This window comes from Halichoerus grypus, chromosome 3 (genome assembly GCF_964656455.1).
Source record: "Halichoerus grypus chromosome 3, mHalGry1.hap1.1, whole genome shotgun sequence".
Taxonomy (NCBI): Eukaryota; Metazoa; Chordata; class Mammalia; order Carnivora; family Phocidae; genus Halichoerus; species Halichoerus grypus.
The window spans coordinates 32302511-32325115 of NC_135714.1; the positions used below are offsets into that span (position 1 = coordinate 32302511).

At 36.9% G+C, this 22605-nt stretch overlaps 1 protein-coding gene across 6 annotated transcripts in view; it reads right to left on the reverse strand.

Moving 5' to 3' along the window:
- The window catches only part of RFC1 (replication factor C subunit 1), an 84587-nt gene that overhangs the window by 46236 nt on the left and 15746 nt on the right, over window positions 1-22605 (reverse strand). For all 6 annotated transcript variants that reach the window (XM_036112238.2, XM_036112198.2, XM_036112227.2 and 3 more), the window contains 2 exons: window positions 10709-10784; window positions 8976-9098 (listed from right to left, as the gene is read on the reverse strand). In XM_036112238.2, the coding sequence (XP_035968131.1) occupies window positions 8976-9098; window positions 10709-10784 (199 nt within the window). The remainder of the gene's footprint in view (window positions 1-8975; window positions 9099-10708; window positions 10785-22605) is intronic.

A 22605-nucleotide genomic window follows, 5' to 3' on the forward strand; every position in this document is an offset into this window, starting at 1 on the left:
AGGGTTTTCAACCTCTACATTACTGACATTTTGAGCCAAATAATCCTTCTGTAGGGAGCTCTCCTGCACACCATACAATGTTTAGTAGCATCTCTAGCCTCTACCAACTAGACGCCATTGCCCCTGCCAGCCGTGATGACCAAAAATGTCTCCAGATACTGTCAAAGGTTCGCTGAGAGGCAAGTCACCCTTGACTGAGAAGCACTGATTTATAGCAAAATGAAGAAATACAAAATAAGTAACAGTGGTTATTAAGATCCGTAAGTAACTGAACAACCACTCATGAGAAACAGAAAAGCTATATCCAAGGTGCTGATAATAGATCATGTCCATTTTGGAAAAGGTTTCTTTACGTGTCTCTTAATACTAAATAATTTTACCAATGCTTCGGAAAGAAATACAAAGATATGTTTATCAAATCTGTAGAAGATATGAAACCAGAGGATATGAAAAAACAAGTACATGAGGAACATCCAAAGAACTATACTGCACAGTAAAACTCTGTGCAACTTTAGATTGAAAATTGCTTCCTTAAGCTTTCTATAATAAGTCACCCCTAGTATTAGGTAGATTTGAAGATCAAATGAGATGGGTATGAAACAGAAGCCATATAATAATGCTATTCCATTCCATGAAGTCAGGAGAAGTGTTCTGAAAAAAAAATGTACAGTAGTATACAAGACGAAATTTATTTTATCATTATGGTAGAATTCGCCCTTTCACTCTGGACACAGGTGTTTCAAATTAAGTAAGAGACTCCTTTGTAGAAGATACCATAAAGAAAACATGAGCTACGGGGCACCTGGGTCGCTCAGTCAGTTAAGCATCCGACTCTTGGTTTCAGCTCAGGTTATGATCTCAGGGTGGTGAAATGAAGCCCCACATTGGGCTCCATGCTCAGCGTGGGGTCTGCTTCAGATTCTCCCTCTCCCTCTGCTCCCCGCCCCCACTCACATGTACGCTCTCTCCCACTAAAATAAATAAATCTTAAAAAAAAAAGTTTCTTCGGGCGCCTGGGTGGCTCAGATGGTTAAGCGTCTGCCTTCGGCTCAGGTCATGATCTCAGGGTCCTGGGATCGAGTCCCGCATCGGGTTCCCTGCTCAGTGCAGAGCCTGCTTCTCCCTCTCCCTCTGCCACTCCCTCTGCTTGTGCTCTTCTGTCTATCTCTCTGTCAAATAAATAAATAAAATCTTTAAAAAAAAAAAAAAAGTTTCTTCATTAAAAAAATATATATGAGCTACAATACTAGGTAGTATTAATCATGTAAATCTGTAAAAGTTTTTAAGTTGAATTTTTAGATTTTCTCTTTCATAATAGGTTAGAAAGTAATGAATAATGCATATGAAATAGCACTATTGATTTCCAAGCTCCCACATTATTCTCTCTTTCTAGTACACACAGTACCTAAATCTCCATGTTAAATTCTTCCAAACCTTTCACATTTATCTCAAACTTTTCTCTCCACCAGGAAATTTCCTGAACCTCCAAAATGAAAGTTACCTCTCCCATGCCTCAATATCCTTAGAAGATATTTTTATCACTGTTAATTTTTTCCTTATGTAATTTTTATATAAAAGACTTATCTCCCCAATAAACTCTAAGCCCCTAAAGACAAGACTATGCTTTATTCTTTTATCTCATAGATTATCCAGTACACTATTATGTACATACAGTGAACACATGATGTTTGTTGAATAAATATTGTTAAGTATTGTTAAATAAATGACTGGATCAGGATACAAAAGCCTGGAATCTAAAAAGATAAAAATGTAAGAGCTTCAGGGCACCTCGGTGGCTAAGTGGATTAAGCGTCCAACTCTTGATTTTGGCTCAGGTCATGATCTCAGGGTCGTGAGATTGAGCCCAGCATCAGGCTCCGCACTGGGCACAGAGCCTGCTTGGGATTCTCTCTCCCTCTCCCTCTGTCCCTCCCCCTACCACATGGGCACTAGTGCGTGCTCTCTCTAAATAAAATTTTTTTTTAATTTCTTTAAAAAAGAAAAAAAAAGATGTAAGAGTTTCTTTCAGAAAGAAATTTAATACAGGTAAGTGTAAAGTCCCCCTTTTCTGGGTCTAAAAACTGGAAAAGACCTGACTTAATAGTAGCACATGTTAAAAAAAATATATTATTAGTGGTGCTTTGATCCATAAGATTAGTAAAAGTCAAAAGGAAAATACAAATGCTGCTGGTGGAGGTGCGGGGGGAATCCTCATAAGAGCACTGTGCCCAGGAGCAGAAAGTGGAAGTCCTATCTATTCTTCCCAATATAGGCAGGTAAACTACATTCTTAAAATGAACCTCAAGAAATACTATTCTCTTTTAAGTGATATTCTTCATTGTGAATCACCCATTTATTGTTAAATACATTATACTGCAATGAAGCACAAACAAGTGTGTACACACATCAATAATCCAATATCCAAAATAAGAACATGAAAAAACTGAATGCATACTATTAAATTCCATACAGAAGTTTAAAAGAATGAGATAGGAATCTTTCTGTATTGAAACAAAGAGGCAGAAGCTGAGGAAGGGCCAAGGAGGGAGACAAGGAGAGGAAAGAAGGAAGGGAGGGAAAGAGGGAGTCAAAGACATTAAGTTATGAAAAAGCAAGCTACAGAAATTTTATAACAGAATGCCACTCAAATAAATAAAGTGTGTGTGTATATGGACATATTTATATATATGGATGCGTGTATATGTTTTTATTTATATAGCTACCTAAGGCAAAAGGGATGGATGAGGGAATAAAACATTTTCATCTGAATTGTTTACTCCTTTTTCAGTGAGAATGTGGTTAAATTACTTAGGTAATTTAAAATAATACTAATCTAAATTCTCATCCCCAAAAATGATAAATTCAGTTTCTTTTATAGTCTTGGTGCACAAATCAGTATTATTTTTTAACAAGTATAATCAAAGAATAGTAATACACAGTTCTTAAGTTTCCTCTCACTTCAAAGAAATTTTCAGGCTCAATCACTCTAGTTTCCCTGAAAACATCTAAGAAACGTTCTTTATCCTATACATAATCTATCCCCATTTGTCTGGTAAGCAAAACTATATGCCTCTAAAAATCTGCAAAAGAGAATGTTACACACATCCTCAGTAATATTTTCTGCTACTATTTTCCAAAGTCACAGGTCGTTAATATTACATGGTGAACTAGAGAACACCATATTCCCAATTTTTTCCCATTTAACATCCCGAAAATAATTATAACCTCAAGAGCACTGTCTCTGGAATTACATGCTCAATTAAAATTACCAGTCATAAACAACTTTCAAGACAGGGAAAAACTCCCATCATTCTCAACCAAACACCAGCCCCTGATGAAACTGCCTAATAAAAGGTCATCTTTGCCAAACAAAACTCAAGGTCTCTCACTTCATTAAACAGCTAAAAGTAAATATATTTACCCAGTACAACAAGTATTTGGGTTTTTACCAACTTACAAGAACATTTTACTAGAGTCAGTGGTTAGCTATGAAGATGTTTATAAGCCATTTTTTTCCTTTCCCTATAATTTGGGAGATTAATGTAATCAAAGTACTTTAAAAATCAATAGAAGACAGATTTAATAAAAGTGATGATGAAAAATAGGTCATAGAGCTAAACGATCAGGCTACAGATCTGTATAATATAGCCGAAAGAACTGTGTAATAATATAAACAAAAGCACTTGAATGAAGTAGGTTATTTTCTAAATTAAGGTTATTTCCTAAATTTTTCTTGTTGTTTATAAAGCCCTGTGCAACAGGAATAAAATCTGAGCTACATAGAGAGTTTTAAAGTTTCTCATAACCACATTTAAAAGTAAAAAAGAAACAAGTGAAATTAATTTTAACAATGTATTTTATTCAACCCAACACATCCAAATCATTTCAACATATAATACTAAAAAATTATTAATAAGATAATTTACTTCTTTTTCATACTAATCCTTTGAAATCTGTACTTTACACTTACCATACTCTCAGTTTGGGCTAGTCACATTTCAAGTGCTCAAAAGCCACAAGTAACTAGTAGTGGCCATAGTGGACAGTGCACATCCACAACAGAAGTGGGTCAAATACAATTTCTAAATTTCTGAAGCACAGTTACATAATCAACAGAAAGTCCTAAGTACTTAAGCAAAAAACAAAATGTCTTTAGCAGATGTAGGGATACAACAAAATTAAAATGTCTTTAAAGGCAGATGTAGGGATACAACAAAATTAAAATGTAAAACTAACAGTTAATCCTCCTGAGTTTTTACTATATGCCTGACCCTGTTTTAAATGCTTTTCAAGGATTATCTCATTTGATCATCACAAAGGCCTCTGATGTGGGTACTAGTAATAAACCCATTTCACAAATGAGGAAACTAAGACACAGGGAAGGTAAATGAAGGTTAACCCGGCCAGTCTGAATCAAGAGTTCATGCTCTTGGGAGCCTGGGTGGCTCAGTTGGTTGGGCGACTGCCTTCGGCTCAGGTCATGATCCTGGGATAGAGTCCCGCATCCGGCTCCCTGCTCAGCAGGGAGTCTGCTTCTCCCTCTGACCCTCCCCCCTCATGCTCTCTCTCTCATTCTCTCTCAAATGAATATTTTTTTAAAAAAATAAAATAATTCATGCTTTTAAACACTACAAATACTATACTACAAGAAAAATAGCAAACAAAAATTGGTTCATAAAAAATAAAATATGGAATAATGAAGCAACAAGTGTTTCTTTTGGGGGTTTTTTGTTGTTGTTGTTGTTTTTTAAGATTTTATTTATTTATTTGAGAGAGAGAGCATGAGCCGGGGCAGGGGGTGGGGGGGGTGGGGGAGGGAAGGGAGAGGGAGGAGCAGAGTTCCTGCTGAGCAAGGGAGCCCAAAATGGGGCTGCCGAGGACCCTGAATCATGACCTGAGCCAAAGGCAGATGCTTAACTGACTGGGCCACCCAGGTGCCCGTTTCTGTTGTTATTAACAGGTTTTTAAAACAATCATTGTCATATAATCCTTTTCCACAAGAAGCTCCAATCTCCCAATCAACAATACAATCTTAGGTTAGGATTTTTATTTTGAAATTATTATTACCACAAATATTCTATTTAACCTGATACTAGTAATGTAAATATTTACATTTATAATGTGAATATTTATTCATGACCCACTACTGAAAAACTATAGTTTTAGCTTTAAAAAAAACTAAATCATTTTTAAAAATTATTTTAAGGTGAATTTTCCAGCTTATTAATTTCAAGAAGCTGCACCTTTCTTAAAACTCTTTATATTTCTGATTTTATTATGGACTTCTTTTTAACAGTTCATTCTCTTATGATGGGAAGAAAAAAGGGCTTATTTTTCTTCCCACGCACCTGTCATTTCAAGGAATAAATAAGTATGAGAAGATAAATACAGGCAAGAAAAGAACTAGCTTTTTCCTATATCTTAATTCTAAGAAAAAAAGAGAATACTGTAATTAATACTGAACATCCTATTAGGTACAACGCACCCCAAGATTTTCAGCTACAAAAAGGGGACAATGTTCACTTTCCCATGTACGTGCCACCAGCAGAATGACATAAACACTGATAATGTTCATAGAAATTTCAGATAAAGTGCTGGATATCTCTTCAGAAAATAACATTCGAAAATACTTAGTCTGAAATAAACGATCCCATGTTAAAGAAAATCTGTGATCAGAGCTTAAATTGTCTGACCCTTCTGTGTACCTAAAATCACAAGAGAAGGATAGCCAACTGATCCACAGTTGAAGGCCACAGCTGTCTGCACACTAACTTTGACGTTTCCAGGGTGTCACTGGAAAGCTTGATCACACCACCTTCAGTTCCATAATAAACCTATCACCATACTGTTTCTAGTATCCCTCCCACATATTCAAAACTTCACAAAGGTGGCCAGATCTCAGAGGGGGATCTCTTAATAGAAGAGTGCATTTGCACAATGTGCCTGAGCAGATATTTAGCAATAGAACAAAAAGGTTAAAGAGTCAGTCTGCTTCTGCCATAATGAAGAAATATCTCAGCTTACCAAAAAGTTTACAGAAAATACGTCCACGTCACCTACATTTTGTTTTTGATCATTTGAACAACTTTATCAAATAAATGTCTCTGAGAAGCTACAAAGCTCATCTGTGGGCTTCTTTTGTTTTGCTTTTTCTTTTTTCCTTTGGATTGCCTGTTTTTATATGCTTTAGGCACTGGGTCTGGCCCTTTCCTATGCATCATTCCAGTAAGTCTCCACAACAAGCCTATTCCATTAGTGTTTCTGCTTTATAGAAAGTGAGACAGACTCAAAGATCTGTTAGATGGGAACCAAGGATGGACCCTCAGGCAGGGCTTCTGACCTTCCAGGCTCAGGTTCCTTCTACAACACAAGGACTTTTCTTTCCTGTTTCATTCCCTACTTACCGACCAATTTATCTACTTTGAGTACCTGCACACTCTCAAGTAACAGCCCATACATGTAAGTAAAGTTTTATTGTTACTCATATCTCCGAAAACTTTGACCTATATCTGCAAATTCCAGTAATATTAGAATCTTAGGGGTGAACTGTATATCTCAATAAAGCTGTTATTGAAAAAAAAAAACAAGGGGCACCTGGCTGGCTCAGTCAGTAGAGCATTCTGGATCTCAAGGTTGGGAGTTCAAGCCCCACGTCAGGTGTACAGATTACTTAAAAAAACAAAAGAAAATAGGGATGCCTGGGTGGCTCAGTCGGTTAAGCACCTGCCTTCGGCTCAGGTCATGATCCCAGGGTCCTGGGATCGAGTCCTACATCAGGCTCCTTGCTCAGCAGGGAGTCTGCTTCTCCCTCTGCCTGCCACTCCCCCTGCTTGTTCTCTCTCTCTCTCTGGCAAATAAATGAATAAAATCTTTTTAATAAATAAATAAATAAAAATAAAATAGTATTCAAGAATTTTTTTAAATAAACAACAAAAAACCTTAAACATGCTAATGACATCAATTCTCCAATTATCCTAGTAATAGTACCATAGGTAACCCAAATACCTAATTTGTAACTCATTTCTCAAAAATGTTTATAAATCAGTCCCTTACTATTGCAAACTTTTTACATCTCTCATTACTTCACTCCTACTAAATGCTTCACTTCCCTCATTACAATTTCTATATTCTCCATCCCACCCTGAACACTAGCAATCTAGTAATCACCCTTAAATACTTTCATCATTCCATAACTCTTCAAAAACTTTAATGGTTCCCTTTTCCCTGCTATGTTAAGTCTAAATTCATCTGCCTCGCTTTCAAGGTCTTCCTTCATCCTACCTCCCACCATTCCTCATCATGTGGGCAAGCAGTCTCTTCTGTGTCCTATGAACATACCAATCCCTGTGCTGGATGCTGTGCCTTAAATAATCCCATCCCCCTAAACTGACATGTTCTTCCCTCCATCACCTGCTCATCCTTCAAGAGCCAGATCAAATCGGACCCTTCAAGCACTCTGCCTGACTACTTATCGCTGCCTCAAGAGACTCCACGTACTTGGGAGTCTTTGGTCATCTTTTGCACCCCCAGTTCCTAGTATCTGGGATGTAAAAAAACACTCAATAAATGTTTGTTGAATATAAGCTGTAATATGCTGTACCAAAATAATTATGTAGCTTTTACCATCTCTTCAAACCATGTGTATTCACTTCACTAGCAATACAAGTAGCAGAGTGCTAAAAATTATGGTTTCAGAGGTTTTCTTCAATATAAACAAATCAGTAACCTATGAGATGCTTTCATGGCCCCTTCAAACATTTCTATGCAGGAACCGATTCAACAGGCCCTGTGAATTTGAAGATTACTACATCTAACCTTTCATTCCTGTTATGGTCTCCTCTAGTAGTTAACAATGCCAGAATCAAAAGGACTTTACAATGAATGCATCTGAGTTTTCTTCCTCAGATGACACTTCAGAGTTCCTCACCATAAATGAATACTCTCTATGAAACAATCATTTATACTATTTTACCATTTTAAGATTAGTGTGCAATTATTTATGTGTCTTTTGCTTTTTGACCACTCAAAACAGATCAAACAAATAAATTTAAGTACAAAAATAATCATCTTTTAAAAAGTCAGCGCTAAAGTCTTTAGTGTCACAAGAGAATACAAGGAATTCAGGTCACATCTGTGCTAGATTATATATCTTTTTAAAGATTTTATTTATTTTATTTTTTTTGAGGGAGAGAGAGCATGAGCAAGGGAAGGAGCAGAAGCACAAGCAGACTCCCTGCTGAGTGCACAGCCGCCGCCAGACTCAATCCCAGGACCCTGAGATCATGACCTGAGCCAAAGTCAGACACTTAATGACTGAGCCACCCAAGCGCCCCTGTGCTAGATTTTATAAATCACAAATATGAATAACCGTTATATACTTAGCTTATTATGACTTTAGAATGCAAGATAAAAAAACTTACATAAAAAAGAAGTTTTAAAACACACCAATAATATTTTAATTTATGATTCAAGATAGAACTTCATTTTATTCAATACAGAACACATAGGGGCACCTGGGTGGCTCAGTCGGTTAAATGGCTGACTCTTGGTTTCAGACTGGGTCATGATCTCAGGGTCCTGGGATCAGGCCCACATCAGGCTATGCCCTCAGTGGGGAGTCTGCTTGGAGATGCTCTCTCTCCCTCTCCCTCTGCCCCTCCCCCACCCCATTCATGCTCATGCGCTCACTCTCTCTCTCTCTAAAATGAATAGATAAATCTTAAAAAAAAAAAAAAAGAACACCTTAAAAAAATCCCAAGGCCAATTCCCCTGTAATTGGTCCTTACAATGGCCCTTAACCCACAGAAAATGCCAAAGATAATGATTACAGCCTTCCTCTGATAAATATAAATGAACAACGCAAAAAAGGAACAGAAATTCAAAGTGAAAGCAGTACATCCAGACACCAGTGAGAAGCTCAAGAACATAACACACACTACTCCTCTCTAAAACAATAAACATATTCAATACCTTACCTGTTTCTGAAATGTATGTAACAGGATCCTGGCGTAGAATTTTACCAGGTTTAGAAGACAATGGCAATTTCTCTGGTTGCTTTTTGGCATTTTTTACCTGCACTGTCTCCTCTGATTCTGAATCTGTACATGAGAGGAAAATCAAACAAAACTCTCAAAAGAAATAGTAAAATACAGTGTGTTTTTAAAGTGATTATTGTTAACCAATTCCTCAAGGCCCATTTCAAGGCAAAACTCTTACTGTGAATTCTCACAGGTTACTTCTACTTGTGTTAAACCTTTGTCTTACTTTTCTTTTGTTACCATAACAAATCACCACAAATTTAGTGGCTTAAAACAACATAAATATATTATCTTATAGTTCTGGAAGTTAGAAATCCCATATGGGTCTCAATGGGCTAATATCAAAGTGTCAGCAGGGCTATGACTCTTTTCCGGATACTCTAGGGAAAAATCCATTTCCCTGCCTTTTCCAGTTTCTAATGATTGTTAACATTCCTTAGTTTACGGCTTCCTTCCTCCATCTTCAAAGCCAGCAACATCAGGCAAAATCCTTCTCATGCGGCCATCTCTCTGGTTCTCTGACTTTCTTCACAGTTAATCTCTCTCTCTCTCTCCATCTCTCTCTCCTGCCTCCACCTTCCTTGTGAAAACAATGGGTCCACCCCCAGATAATCCAGGATAATCTCCCTACTTTAAGGTCATATGATTATCAACCTTAATGCCACTTACAACTTTAATTTCCCTTTCGTCATGTAACCTAACATATTCACAGGTTCTAGGAATTAGGGTATGGACATCTTTGGGAGCACTGGTCTACCACAACCTAACCACCCAAGACACTTAAATACAAACCAAGACAAAGTAAAACAAAAATAGAAGTTTCATAAACTTTAGTGTCCTTCCTTTTCCTCTGAACCATGCATTTATAAATCCTGTTTCATATTATTCTAAACTGCATCAAGTAATTAAATTTCCAGTTTCCCAAAAGACACAAACTCCCAGGGAATGGGGATGTGTATTTATTTCAAATTCCTTACAATATACAGCAGTAGAAGACTCACAATAAACACTCAAGTATTTTTAGGATGGAGTCAGAATCTGTGCTATCACTGTGAAATCCTAACAATCTATAAATGTTTCCTTAGTTTACCTTTCTAGTTTTAAGAATTCACACCAGATGGATCTTCTCCACAAAAGTAAAATCTAAAACTTTCCAGATTCTACCATTATTTTAACATATCATAAAAGGCATGCATAAAAATACACACTCCCCATCTTAAAAGTATATTCAAATATTTTATATGGTGCTTGTTCCATTTTAAATCCAACAAAACACCAGATTAAAAGCACAAAAATTAAATTTTAGATCGTTTCTAAAGCAATATCCTAAGCACTATTTTTCAAATTCAGTTTCCAAGAAGCTCAGCTGCAAGAGTAGTATGAATAGTTTTAAAAAATAAATATGCCATATTCAAAGTAAGTTTAAGACATGCTACGTATATTATATACCCCCTTGAACAAACACATTTAATACATTACCACATTTCAGCTCTGATAAGTTCTACAGTATAATAAAACTGTTCCCAACTTTGAGCATAGAGCCCTCTCCTCACAGGACCTATTATAACATCAGAGAGAGCTGTGTATCTCAGAACATCAGTTTGGAAAACACAGTTCTGAGGGATATAAAATTATTTTAAAACTTTAAAGCTCTCCAGAAGAAATATTACCTGAATCATAGATGATCCTCTTTTTCTTGTTTGGTTGCTTCTGTTTAGAGTCATCTTCTTTACAAGAACTATTTACCTGTGAACATCACAGTATAATTAGAACACAAAAAAGTCTATATAACTTAGCTGGGTTTTTTTCTCATTAGACTTGAGCTTGGTAATTCTGCCCCCAAGGAGACATTTTTGCTTGTCATAACTGGGGGGAGGGGGGTTACTGGCATCTAATGGGTAGATGGTAGACCAGGGATGTTTCTAAACGTCCTACAATGCACAAGATAGTCCTCCACAACAAAGAATTACACAGCCCAAAAATGTCATTAATGCCCTACTTAGGCTAAAGAATAAGCCAGATCCACCATCAAAAAGAAGAGATATCAAACACCTGCATGGATACGAAGAAAAAGGAACTCTTCTGGACTGCTGGTGGGACTATAAAATGGTACAGCCACTATGGAAAACAGTACGGAGGTTCCTCAAAAAAAATTTTTTTTTAACTACCATATGACCCAGCAATTCTACTTCTGGAAATGTATCCAAAGGAAACAAGAACACTAACTCAAAAAGATATGTGCACCCTCCATGTTCACAGAAGCATTGTTTATAATAGCCAAGACATGGAAACAACCTAAGTAACCATCAAAGTAGGAAAGGATAAAGTTATGATACACATAAAAAAAGAGGAAATCCTACCATTTGCAACAACATGGATGAACCTTGAAGGCATTATGCTAAGTGAAATAAGACAAAGACAAACACTGTATGATCTCACCTATATGTGGACTCTAAAACAAACAAAAAACCTACCAAACTCATAGAAAAAGAGATCAGATTTGTGGTTACCAGTGGCAGGGGGTAAGGGGAAGTACACCTGGAGGAAGGTGGTCAAAAGGTATAAACTTCTAGTTATAAGTCCTAGGGATGTAATATACAACATGATGACTATAGTTAACACTGCTATCTGATACGTAGGAAACTTAAGAGGGTAGATCTAAAAGTTCTCATCACAGGAGAAATTTTTTTCCTTTTACTATATCCATATGAAATAATGGACGTTAACTAAATCTATCGTTGTAATCATTTCACAACAAGTGTAAGTCAAACCATCATGCTGTACACCTCAAACTTACATAGCTATGTATGTCAATTATTTCTTAATAAAACTGAAAAAAAAAAAAAAAAAAAGAAGCCAGACAATAATTCCATCATATGGGGAAAAAAGAAATACAGAAAAAGCTGTATTATTAATCAACTCCACTTTCAACACTAATCTACATATAACAAAGTGTAAAAGGATGTCAGATATTACAAGGCAAAGGCTTACTAAAAATGAAAGAGACAAATAAAAGTTAAGGAGTTGTGGGCCCACCACTGCCCAATGCCTGTTAGAAAACTAAATATAACCGAGGCAAAAGGTATTATTTATATTTTGTAGTTATACATTTCTAACATATTTAAATTTTCCCAAAAAGCATCAAGAAAGCAGTAAAAACAAAACAAAACAAAACAAAAACCTATAGCCAATTATAAGATAGAAATGTTTCTAGGGGTGGCTGGCTGGCTCAGTCGGTTAGAGCATATATGACTCTTGATCTCAGGGTTGTGAGTTCAAGCCCCACACTGGGTGTAGAGATTACTTAAAAATAAAATCTTATGAGCACCTGGGTGGCTCAGTTGGTTAAGCATCCAACTTTTGATTTCAGCTCAGGTCATGATCTCAGGATCGTGAGATTAAGCCCTGCATCAGGCTCTACGCTGAGATTCTCTCTCTCCCTCTCCCTCTGACCCCAACCCCACTCGTGTGCACTCTATGTAAATTAATTAATTTGGGGGGGTGAATAAATAAAATCTTTAAAAAAAGAAATATGCTTCTATTCATTACATTGAAATTTGAAAAGTGTAAGAACAAGCAACTACCTTGTAAGAAAATGAGATAAATGAACTATTATAATTCAAATACACCATCAGACTAGAGGAGAGAGTTAGAATCAACTATATTAACTCCCAGAAAAGAGCCAGCCACAGAAGGCGAGTCTCAAATTCTGCCAGTAAACTTAGCCCAAATCTGTGGCAGTCTCCTGAACTACATATGAATGGAACAACTCCCAGTGCCCCGCTAAGGATAAAAGAATTGAACAAAGATTTCATCTGCTGCCCATCAAAGAGGAGACAAGAGTTCAGAGTTTGAGTTCAGCCAAATTAACTGCCTGCTAAGCCAAAAGAATTAACACTCTTTGGAGGAATATAACAGAATCCAAATTTCCTACACTATATAATTCACACTATCCAACATAAATCCAAAATAACCAGACACAAAAAAGTAGGAAATGTGACTTGCAATGCTTAATTTCACCTGTTAACTTGCGTGGGCCACAAAGTACCCAGATATTAAATCAAACATTATCCTGAGTGTTTCTATGAAGGTGTTTTTGGATGAATCTAACATTTAAATCAATAGACTGATTAAAGGAGATTCCTCTCCCTAATGTGAGTGAACCTGATCCAATCAGCTGAAGGTCCGAAGAGAACAAAAGGTTAACCCTCTCCCAAATAAGAGAATCCCTCTTTCCTGACTGCCTTCAACCTGGGACATCAACTATTCCTAAGTCTCAAGCCTACTACCCTTGGCTAGAAGGCTTGAGCCTGAATCACACTACTGGATCTCCTAGTTCACAGGACTTCAGACTCACACTTAAACTATACCATCAGCTATCCTAAGTCTCCAGCTTGCCCAACTGTAGGTCTAGGGACTTGTCAGCCCTCGTAATCACATGCATGAATTCTTTAAAATAAATCTCTTTCTAGATTCTATTTCTCTGGAGAATCCTAATACAGATTTTGTTACCATGAAATGGAGTGGTGCAGTAAAAAGTACCTAAAATAAGGACGTGGCTTTGGAACTGGGTTATGATGAAGGCTGGAAAGTTTCCGATGTGTGTGCTTAAAAAAAGCCTAGCACTTCTGGTCCAAGATGGCAATGAACTTCCACCTCCACAGGACACACCAAATCATATCTATTTATAGAGCAATTCCTCCTGAAGAACTGAGAGCTGACTGAACAGCTTCTGCACAACAAAAGACAGAGAGACCACATAGACAACGGCAAGAGAAACAGAGATAGGGTAACGAAAGGAACCCCCACCTGTCACCGTGAACTGCATTAGGGACAGAAACTACTGAGGGACCATAAGCAGATTCATCTTCCCTGAGGCAGAGAAAAAAGGCCGTGGTTTAAAAGAGTAACTAGATTATAAAAAATTCAGCCCTAGAACTCCACCAAATGATGGGGAAGCTGCTGGAACTCTCTCCAGGTTGGAGGGGCCAAGGTTTACATTCTCCCTCCACCTTGACAGCATGGTCAGGAGCAGGGTCCTAGTGCCCTTGCTGGCCTATCACCTCAATAAGCCCCAGGCCCCATCCCACACCAGCCCTAGACACCCCACCCATGTGACCTCAGCACAACACACACCACATCTCTGGTCGGCTACCCCCTACAAGGCTAGCTGTCTTGCCAAGGTGACACAGGCACAAGCCACCCCAAAACACCACTATGGCTCCAGACAATTTGCCAGGCCACCCCCGATGCAGAGCCCCCCAAGAACACACCCGTTTTGGTTCCAGATGACTCACCAGGGTACTTTGTGCAGTGCCTGGGGACCACCCAGCCCATTCCTGCTTTGGATCCAGACAACTCACCAGGGCACCCCTGTACAGAGCATCCCAGCATACCTCAACTTGCACCTACTTCAGCTTCAGCGGTCCTGCCGGGGCACCCTCTATGTAGAGAGCCCTAGGACCACCCCAGCCCACACCCACTTCAGCTCAGGCCATCCCACCAGGGCACCCCAGCACACAGTGCCCCAGGACCACCAGCTACAACTTCAGCCAGCCAGCCAAAGTAACCAAGCACATGCAGCTACACAGGGGATGACCATACACAAGATCATTCCTTCAAGTTTAGGAGAAATATCTGTTCCACCTAATTCATAGAAACAAACACAGGCAGTCAAGCAAAATGAGAAGACAGAGGAATATGCTTCAAATGAAAGAACAAGACAAAGCCTCAGAAAAAGAACTAACTGCAACAGAGATAATCAAGCTATCTGCTAAACATTTCAAACTTAAAAAAAAAAAATTAATGATCATAGAATAGAGATGCTCACCAACTGGAGAGAAGAATGGATGAAGTCAGTGAGAACTTCAACAAAGAGAGAGAAAATATTAAAAAGGACCAGTGTTGAAGAATACAATAAATGAAATGAAAAATACACTAGAGGTAATCAACAGCAGATTAGAGAATGCAGAAGAACAGATCAGCAATCTGGAAGACAGACTAATGGTAAGCACCCAAGCCATACAGCAAAAAGGAAAAAGAATTTTTTTAAAAAATGAGAACAGGTTAAGGATCTCTTCGAAAACATCAAGCAAACAAACATTTGCATTATAGGGGTCTCAGAAGAAGCTGAGAGAGAGAGAGAGACAAAGGGACAGAAAACTTATTTGAAGAAATAACAGCTGAAAACTTCCTTCACCTGGAGAAGGAAATAGATATCCAGATTCAGGAAGCACAGAGAGTTCCAAACAAAATGAACCCAAGGAGCTCCATACCATAACACATAATAAGAAAATGTCAAAGATTAAAGATAAAGAATTTTAAAAGCAGTAAGAGAGAAGCAAATAATTACCCACAAAGGAAACCCCATAAGGTGATCATCTGATTTTTCAGCAGAAACTATTGTGCACACCAGAAGGGAGAGGCATGATATATATATTCAAAGTGCTAAAAGGAAAAAACCTACAACCAAGAATACTCTACCCAGCAAGGTTATCATTTAGAATTGAAGGAAAGATAAAGAGCTTCCCAAATAAACAAAAATTAAAGGATTTCATCACCACTAAACTGGCCTTTACAAGAAATGTTAAAGGGCTTCTTTAAGTGGATAAAAAAGACTGTAATTAGAAGAAAATTATGAAAATAAAAAAATTTCATTAAGTAATCACAGTAAAGGTAGTAGAGCAATCACTTATAAAGCTAGTATAAAGGTCAAACAACAAAAGTAATAAAATCAACTATATTTTAAAAAGTTAGTTAAGGGGACTCCCATAATAAAAAGATGTAAAACCTAGGGCGCCTGGGTGGCTCAGTTGGTTAAGCGACTGCCTTCGGCTCAGGTCATAATCCTGGAGTCCCTGGATCGAGTCCCGCATCGGGCTCCCTGCTCGGCAGGGAGTCTGCTTCTCCCTCTGACCCTCCCCCCTCTCATGTGCTCTCTCTCTCTCTCTCATTCTCTCTGTCTCAAATAAATAAATAAAATCTTTAAAAAAAAAAAAAAAAAAAAAAAGATGTAAAACCTAATAACATATATAGAAAAGGTGGACAGAGGATAGTAAAAATGAAGTTCTTTTAGAATGTGTTTGATCTTAAGTGATCATCAATTTAATATAAACTACTATATACTTGGATGTTATATAGGAACCTAATAACCACAAGCCAAAAACCTATAATAGATACACAAAAAAATAAAGACAAGCACAACACGGAAGAAAGTTATTAATGACAAGGAAAGAGAGCAAGAGAAGAAAGGAACAGAGAAGGACTACAAAAATAACCAGAAATCAATAAAGAAAATGGCAATAAGTACATACCTATCAATAATTACTCTAAATGTACTCTTAATCTCAGGAAACAAACTGAGGGTTACTGGAGTGGAGGAGGGTGGGAGGGATGGAGTGGCTGGGTGATGGACATTGGGGAGAGTATGTACTATGGTAAGCACTGTGAATTGTGTAAGACTCATGAATCACAGACCTGTACCCCTGAAACAAATAATACATATTGTATGTTAATAAAAATTTTTAAAAATAATAATAATTAAACATAAATGGCCTAAATGTTCCAATCAAAAGACAGGGGGTTAAAAAAGAAAAAAAAAAAAAGATGGGGTGATAGAGTGGATGAAAAAAAACAAGACCCATCTATATGCCACCTACAACAGATTCACGTCAGACCTAAAAACACATACAAACTGAAAGTGAAGAGATGGAAACTAAAAAAAAAATATCCAGGGTAGCAATACTTTTATCAGACAAAACAGACTTCAAAACAAAGACTGTAACAAGAAACAAAAAATGGCATTACAAGGGCGCCTGGGTGGCTCAGTCATTAAGCGTCTGCCTTCGGCTCAGGTCATGATCCCAGGTCCTGGGATCAAGCCCTGCATCGGGCTCCCTGCTCCACGGGAAGCCTGCTTCTCCCTCTCCCACTCCCCCTTATTGTGTTCCCTCTCTCGCTGTGTCTCTGTCAAATAAATAAATAAAATCTTTAAAAAAAAAAATGGCATTACATAACAATAAAGAGACTGATCCAACAAGAGGATATAAGAATTGTAAATATCTATGCATCAAACATAGAAGCACCTAAATACATAACACAAAGATTAAGAGATGTAAAGGAAGAAACTGACAGTAATTCAACAATAGTGGGGAATTTTAACACCCCCTTTACATCAGTGGATAGATCATCCAGACAGAAAATCAATAAGGAAGCAATAAGACCAGATGGACTTAATAGATATATACAGAACATTCCATCCAAAAACAACAGAATACATATTCTTTCCAAGTGCACATGGAACGTTCTCCAGGACAGATAACATGTTAAGCCACAAAATAAGTCTTAATAAATTTAAGAAAACTAAACTCATATCAAGCATCTTTTCCAACCATAATTGTACGAAACTAGAAATCAATTACAAGAAAAAAACTGGGAAAAAAAACCACAAACACGTGGAGTTTAAACAACATGCTACCAAACAACTGATGTGTCAATGATGAAATCAAAGAAGAAATTAAAAAATATATGTACTAGTACTGGAAGTCCTAGCCATAGCAACCAGACAAGAAAAAGAAATAAAAGGCGTCCAAATTGGTAAAGAAATAAATCGTCACTATTTGCCAATGACATACTATTCATAGAAAACCCTAAAAACTCCACCAAAAAAAGTAAGAATTAATTAATTTAGTAAAGTCACAGGATAGAAATATACAGAAATCTGTGTCTCTATATGCTAATCACAAAGTATGAGAAATAGAAATTAAGGAAACAATTCTATTTACAATAGCACCAAAAAGAGTAAAATCCTTAGAAACAAATTTAATCAAGAAGATGAAAGATCTATACTCTGAAGACTATAAAATATTGATGAACGAAACTGAAGATGTCACAAATGAAGATATTCCAGGCTTATGGATTGGAAGAATATTATTAAAACATCCATTCTACCCAAAGTAATCTACAGATTCAATGCAATCCCTATCAAAATGACAACATCAATTTTCACAAAACTAGAACAAAAAATACTAAAATTTGTATGGAACCATAAAAGACCCCAAATAGTCAAAGCAATCTTGGAAAAGAACAAAACTGGAGGTACCACAATTCCACATTTCAACATATACTACAAAGCTGCAGTAATCAAAACAGTATGGTACTGGCTCAAAATAGATGCCTAGATCAATGGAACAGAATAGAGAGCCTAGAAATAAACCCACACTTATATACTGAATTAATCTACAACAAAGAAAGCAAAAATATACAATGGGAAAAAGTCTCTTCAACAAATGGTGCTGGGAAAATGGATAGCTACATGCAAAAGAATGAAACTGGACCCTTTCTTACACCATGAACAAAATAAACTCAAAATGGATTAAAGACCTAAATGTTAGACCTGAAACCATAAAACTTTTTTTAAAGGTAAACAAAGTAATCTCTCTGGTATCAGCCTTTTAGCAACCTTTTTTCTAGATGCCTCCTTCAGCAAGGGAAACAAAAGCAAAACTAAAACTACTGAGACTACACCAAAAAGCTTTTGCACAGCAAAGGAAACCATCAATAAAATGAAGAGGCAACATACTGAATGGGAGAAGATATTTGCAACAATATATCCAATAAGGGGTTAATATCCAAAGTATATAAAGAACTTCTACAACTCAACACCAAAAAACCCAAATAATCTGATTAAGAAAATGGACAGAGAACCCAAAAAGACCTTCAGATTGCCAACAGACACATGAAAAGATGCTCAACATCACTGATCATTAGGGCAAATCAAAACCACAATGAGATAATATCACATTATACCTGTCAGAATGGCTAGAATCAAAAAGACAAGAAACAAGTGTTGGTGAGTATGTGGAGGAAAAAAAAAAAAACACTCATGCAATGTTGGTAAGAATGCAAGCTGGTGCAGCCACTGTGGAAAACAGTATGGAGGCTCCTTAAAACATTAAAAATAGAAATGCATACAATCCGATAATTCCACTACTATTTACCCAAAGAAAACAAAAACACTAATTCAAAAAGAAATATACACCCCTACATTTACTGCATTTACAATAGCCAAGATATGAAAGCAACCTAAATAAATGTCCATCAATAGATAAAGATGTGAGATACACACACACACACACACACACACACAAATATTACTCAGCCATAAAAAAAGAATGAGATCTTGCCATCTGTGACAACTAGAGAGTATTACACTAAGTGAAGTCAGACAGCAAAAGACAAATACTGTGTAATTTCACTTATAAGTGGAATTTAAAAAACAAAATGAATGAACAAACAAAACAGAAACTGACCTATAAATACAGAAAACTAACTGGTGGTTGCCAGAGGGAAGGGGGCTGGGGGCATGGGCAAATAGGGGGGAGGGGAGTGACAGGTATAGGCTTCCAGTTATGAAATGAATCAAGCATGGGGATGAAAGGTATAGCACATAAGGAATACAGTCTGTGATACTGTAATAGTGTTGTATAGTTATGGATGATAGCTATACTTGTGAGCATAGCATAACACAGAGTTGCTGAATCATGATGCTGTACACCTGAAACTCATGTAACATTCAGTATCAACTGTACTTCAATAAACAAAATAAATACATAGAAAGAAAAATTTTGTAAAATGTGGATGTAGGCTCCTGTGAAGGGACTGTTGGTAGTAATATGGACGTTAAATGCAACTCCAACAAGGTCTCAGGGAGAAAAGATAAGAGTTATAGTGAAAGCTTCTATCATCTTAGAGAATATATATATCATAAATAGAATACTGGTAAAATATGAACATGAAAGACCATTCTGGTAAGGATTCAGACAGAAATAAGGAACAGATTGTTGGAAATCGGAGAAAGAGGCAATCCTTGTTATAAAATGGCAAAGAATTTGGCTAAATTGTGTTTTAGTGCTTTGTGAAAGATAGAACTTACGAAAAATGAAACTGAATATTTAGCTGAGGAGATTTCTAAGTAAAATGTTGGAAGGTGCAACCTGGGTCCTCTATAGTAAAATCCAAGAGGAGAGACATGAACTGAATTGTTAAGCAAAAACGAACCGAGACTTAAAAGATTTGGAAAATACTCAACTTGTCTATATTGCAAAAAATGAGAATGCATGTTCTAAAGAGAACACCAAAACTGTGGCTGGACTATCACTCAATAAAGAGATGATGGGATTACACAAGCAAAAACACTGCTAGTTTGAAATGAAAGAGACAAAATGAAGGAAGGCTGGTAGAATCAACTGCAAACATGCACTATTCTCCAAGAAAAGGACATGAAGGTGATTCAGAGATCATCAGGGCTGTCTTATTTCTTGTTTCAACAATCAGCCTCCATCCAGAAGCCTTAGGAGTGGGACCACCCTGCCGAGCTGTGGGGGTGGGACCACTGCTCTAGTGGATCCAGAAGGCAGGGCATCCAGCTAAAGAAGATTTTCTCGAGGTTTAAGATCAAAGAGAATTTGCCTTGCTAGGTTTTGGACTTCTTTGGGACCCATCATCCCTTTCTTCCTTGTGATTTCTCCCTTTTGAAATGAAAATGTCTATTCTATGCCTGTCCCACCACTGTATTTTAGAAACACATACTTGTCCGGTTTTACAGGTTCATAGATGAAGAGAAATTTTGCCTTAGGATGAATCATACCTTGAGTCTCACCCATATCTGATTTAAACGATACTGAGATAAGACTTTGGACTTTAGAGTTGATGTTGCAATGAGTTCAGATTTTGGGGAGCTGTTAAGATGGAATAAACATATTTTGCATATGAGAAGGACATGAATTTGGGGGGCCATTGGCAAAATGTTTGGACTGAATGCTTGTATCCCTCCAAATTCATATGCTGAGCCCCTTCACCCCCATTGTGGCTGTATCCAGAGATGGAGTCTCTAGGAAGTAATTAAGGTTAAATGAGGTCATAAGGATGGGACTCTGATCTGATAAGCTTAATATCCTTAGAAAAGATACCAGAGAGCTCACTCACACACATGTGTATACACACTCACTAGCTCTCTCTCTCTCTCCCCATGTGCTCACACCAGGAAAAGGTTATGTGAGGATCCAGCAAGAAGGTAGCCATATACGATCCAGAAAGAGCTCTTGCCAGAAAATGAATTGGCTGGAACCTTAATCATAGACTTTTAGTCTCTAGAACTGTAAGAAAATAAATTTCTGTTGTTTAAACCATCCAGTGTATGGTATTTTGTTACAGGAGCCCGAACTAATATTTGAGCCACACACTCAAGAGAAAAGGAATTTAACTGAGACCAATCTTAATATGTTAGTATTAGCAGACAAAAGTTTAAAGTAACTATTATAACTACATTCAAGAACATAAAGAAGAGAAATAAAAAGTATGAAAAGGAAACAAGTGGAAATTCTAGAACTGAAAAAAATACAATATTCACAATAAAGTATTCACTAAATAGGCGTAACAGCAAACTGTAGAGGAAGAAATATCAGTGAACCTGAAGACAGTAATAGAGAAATTATACAATCTGAAGAGAAAAAAGGATAAAAATGAACAAGCCTCAATGAGCTATGAGACAATATCAAAATTCTAATATGTGTATAGCTGGAATCCCAGAAGAGGAGAAAGAGAATGAGGCAGAAATATATTTGAAGAAAAAATGGCAAAGAGTTCCCAAATTTGGTGAGATTTATAAATTTATAGATTCAAGAAGCTCAGAAACCATAAACAGGATACACACAAGAAAACCACACCCAGGCATACCACAGTCAAAGCTAATAACCAAAGATAAAATCCTAAAGTCAGCATAAGAAAAATAATAATGTACAAAAGAAAACAATACAAATGACTGCTAATATCTCTCCAGAAAAAAAGAGACCAAAAGACAATGGAACATCTTCAAAGTGCTGAAACAAAAAACTGTCAATCCAAAATTCTATAACCAGCAAAAATATCCTCCAAGAATGAAGACAAAATATATTATTAAATAAACAAAAACTTACAGAATTTGTTACCAAAAGACCTATACTACAAGAAATGATAAAGAATGGGGCGCCTGGGTGGCTCAGTCATTAAGCATCTGCCTTCAGCTCAGGTCATGATCCCAGGATCCTGGGATCGAGCCCTACATCGGGCTCCCTGCTCTGTGGGAAGCCTGCTTCTCCCTCTCCCACTCCCCCTGCTTACGTTCCCTCTCTCGCTGTGTCTCTCTCTGTCAAATAAATAAATAAAATCTTTAAAAAAAAAAAATGATAAAGAAAACTCTTCAGGTTTAAAAACAATGATATGACATAGAAATTGAGAAATTCTTATCTTCCCTAAGAAATGAAAAGCACCAGAAATGGCAAATATGTAGGTAAACATAAAAGACCAATTTTTTCCTTTTAATTTCTTTAAAATATGTGTCTGTTTAGAGCAAAAATTATTACACTGAATGTGGAGTATTAACAAATGTAGATATAATACATATGACAAGTAAAACATAAAAGATGAAGTGGTAATAAACAGACCTGTAGAGTTGCAAAATTCTTACATTTTACACAAAGTGGAATAATATTAACTCACACACTATCCTATTGTAGCCATTGCCTGCTTT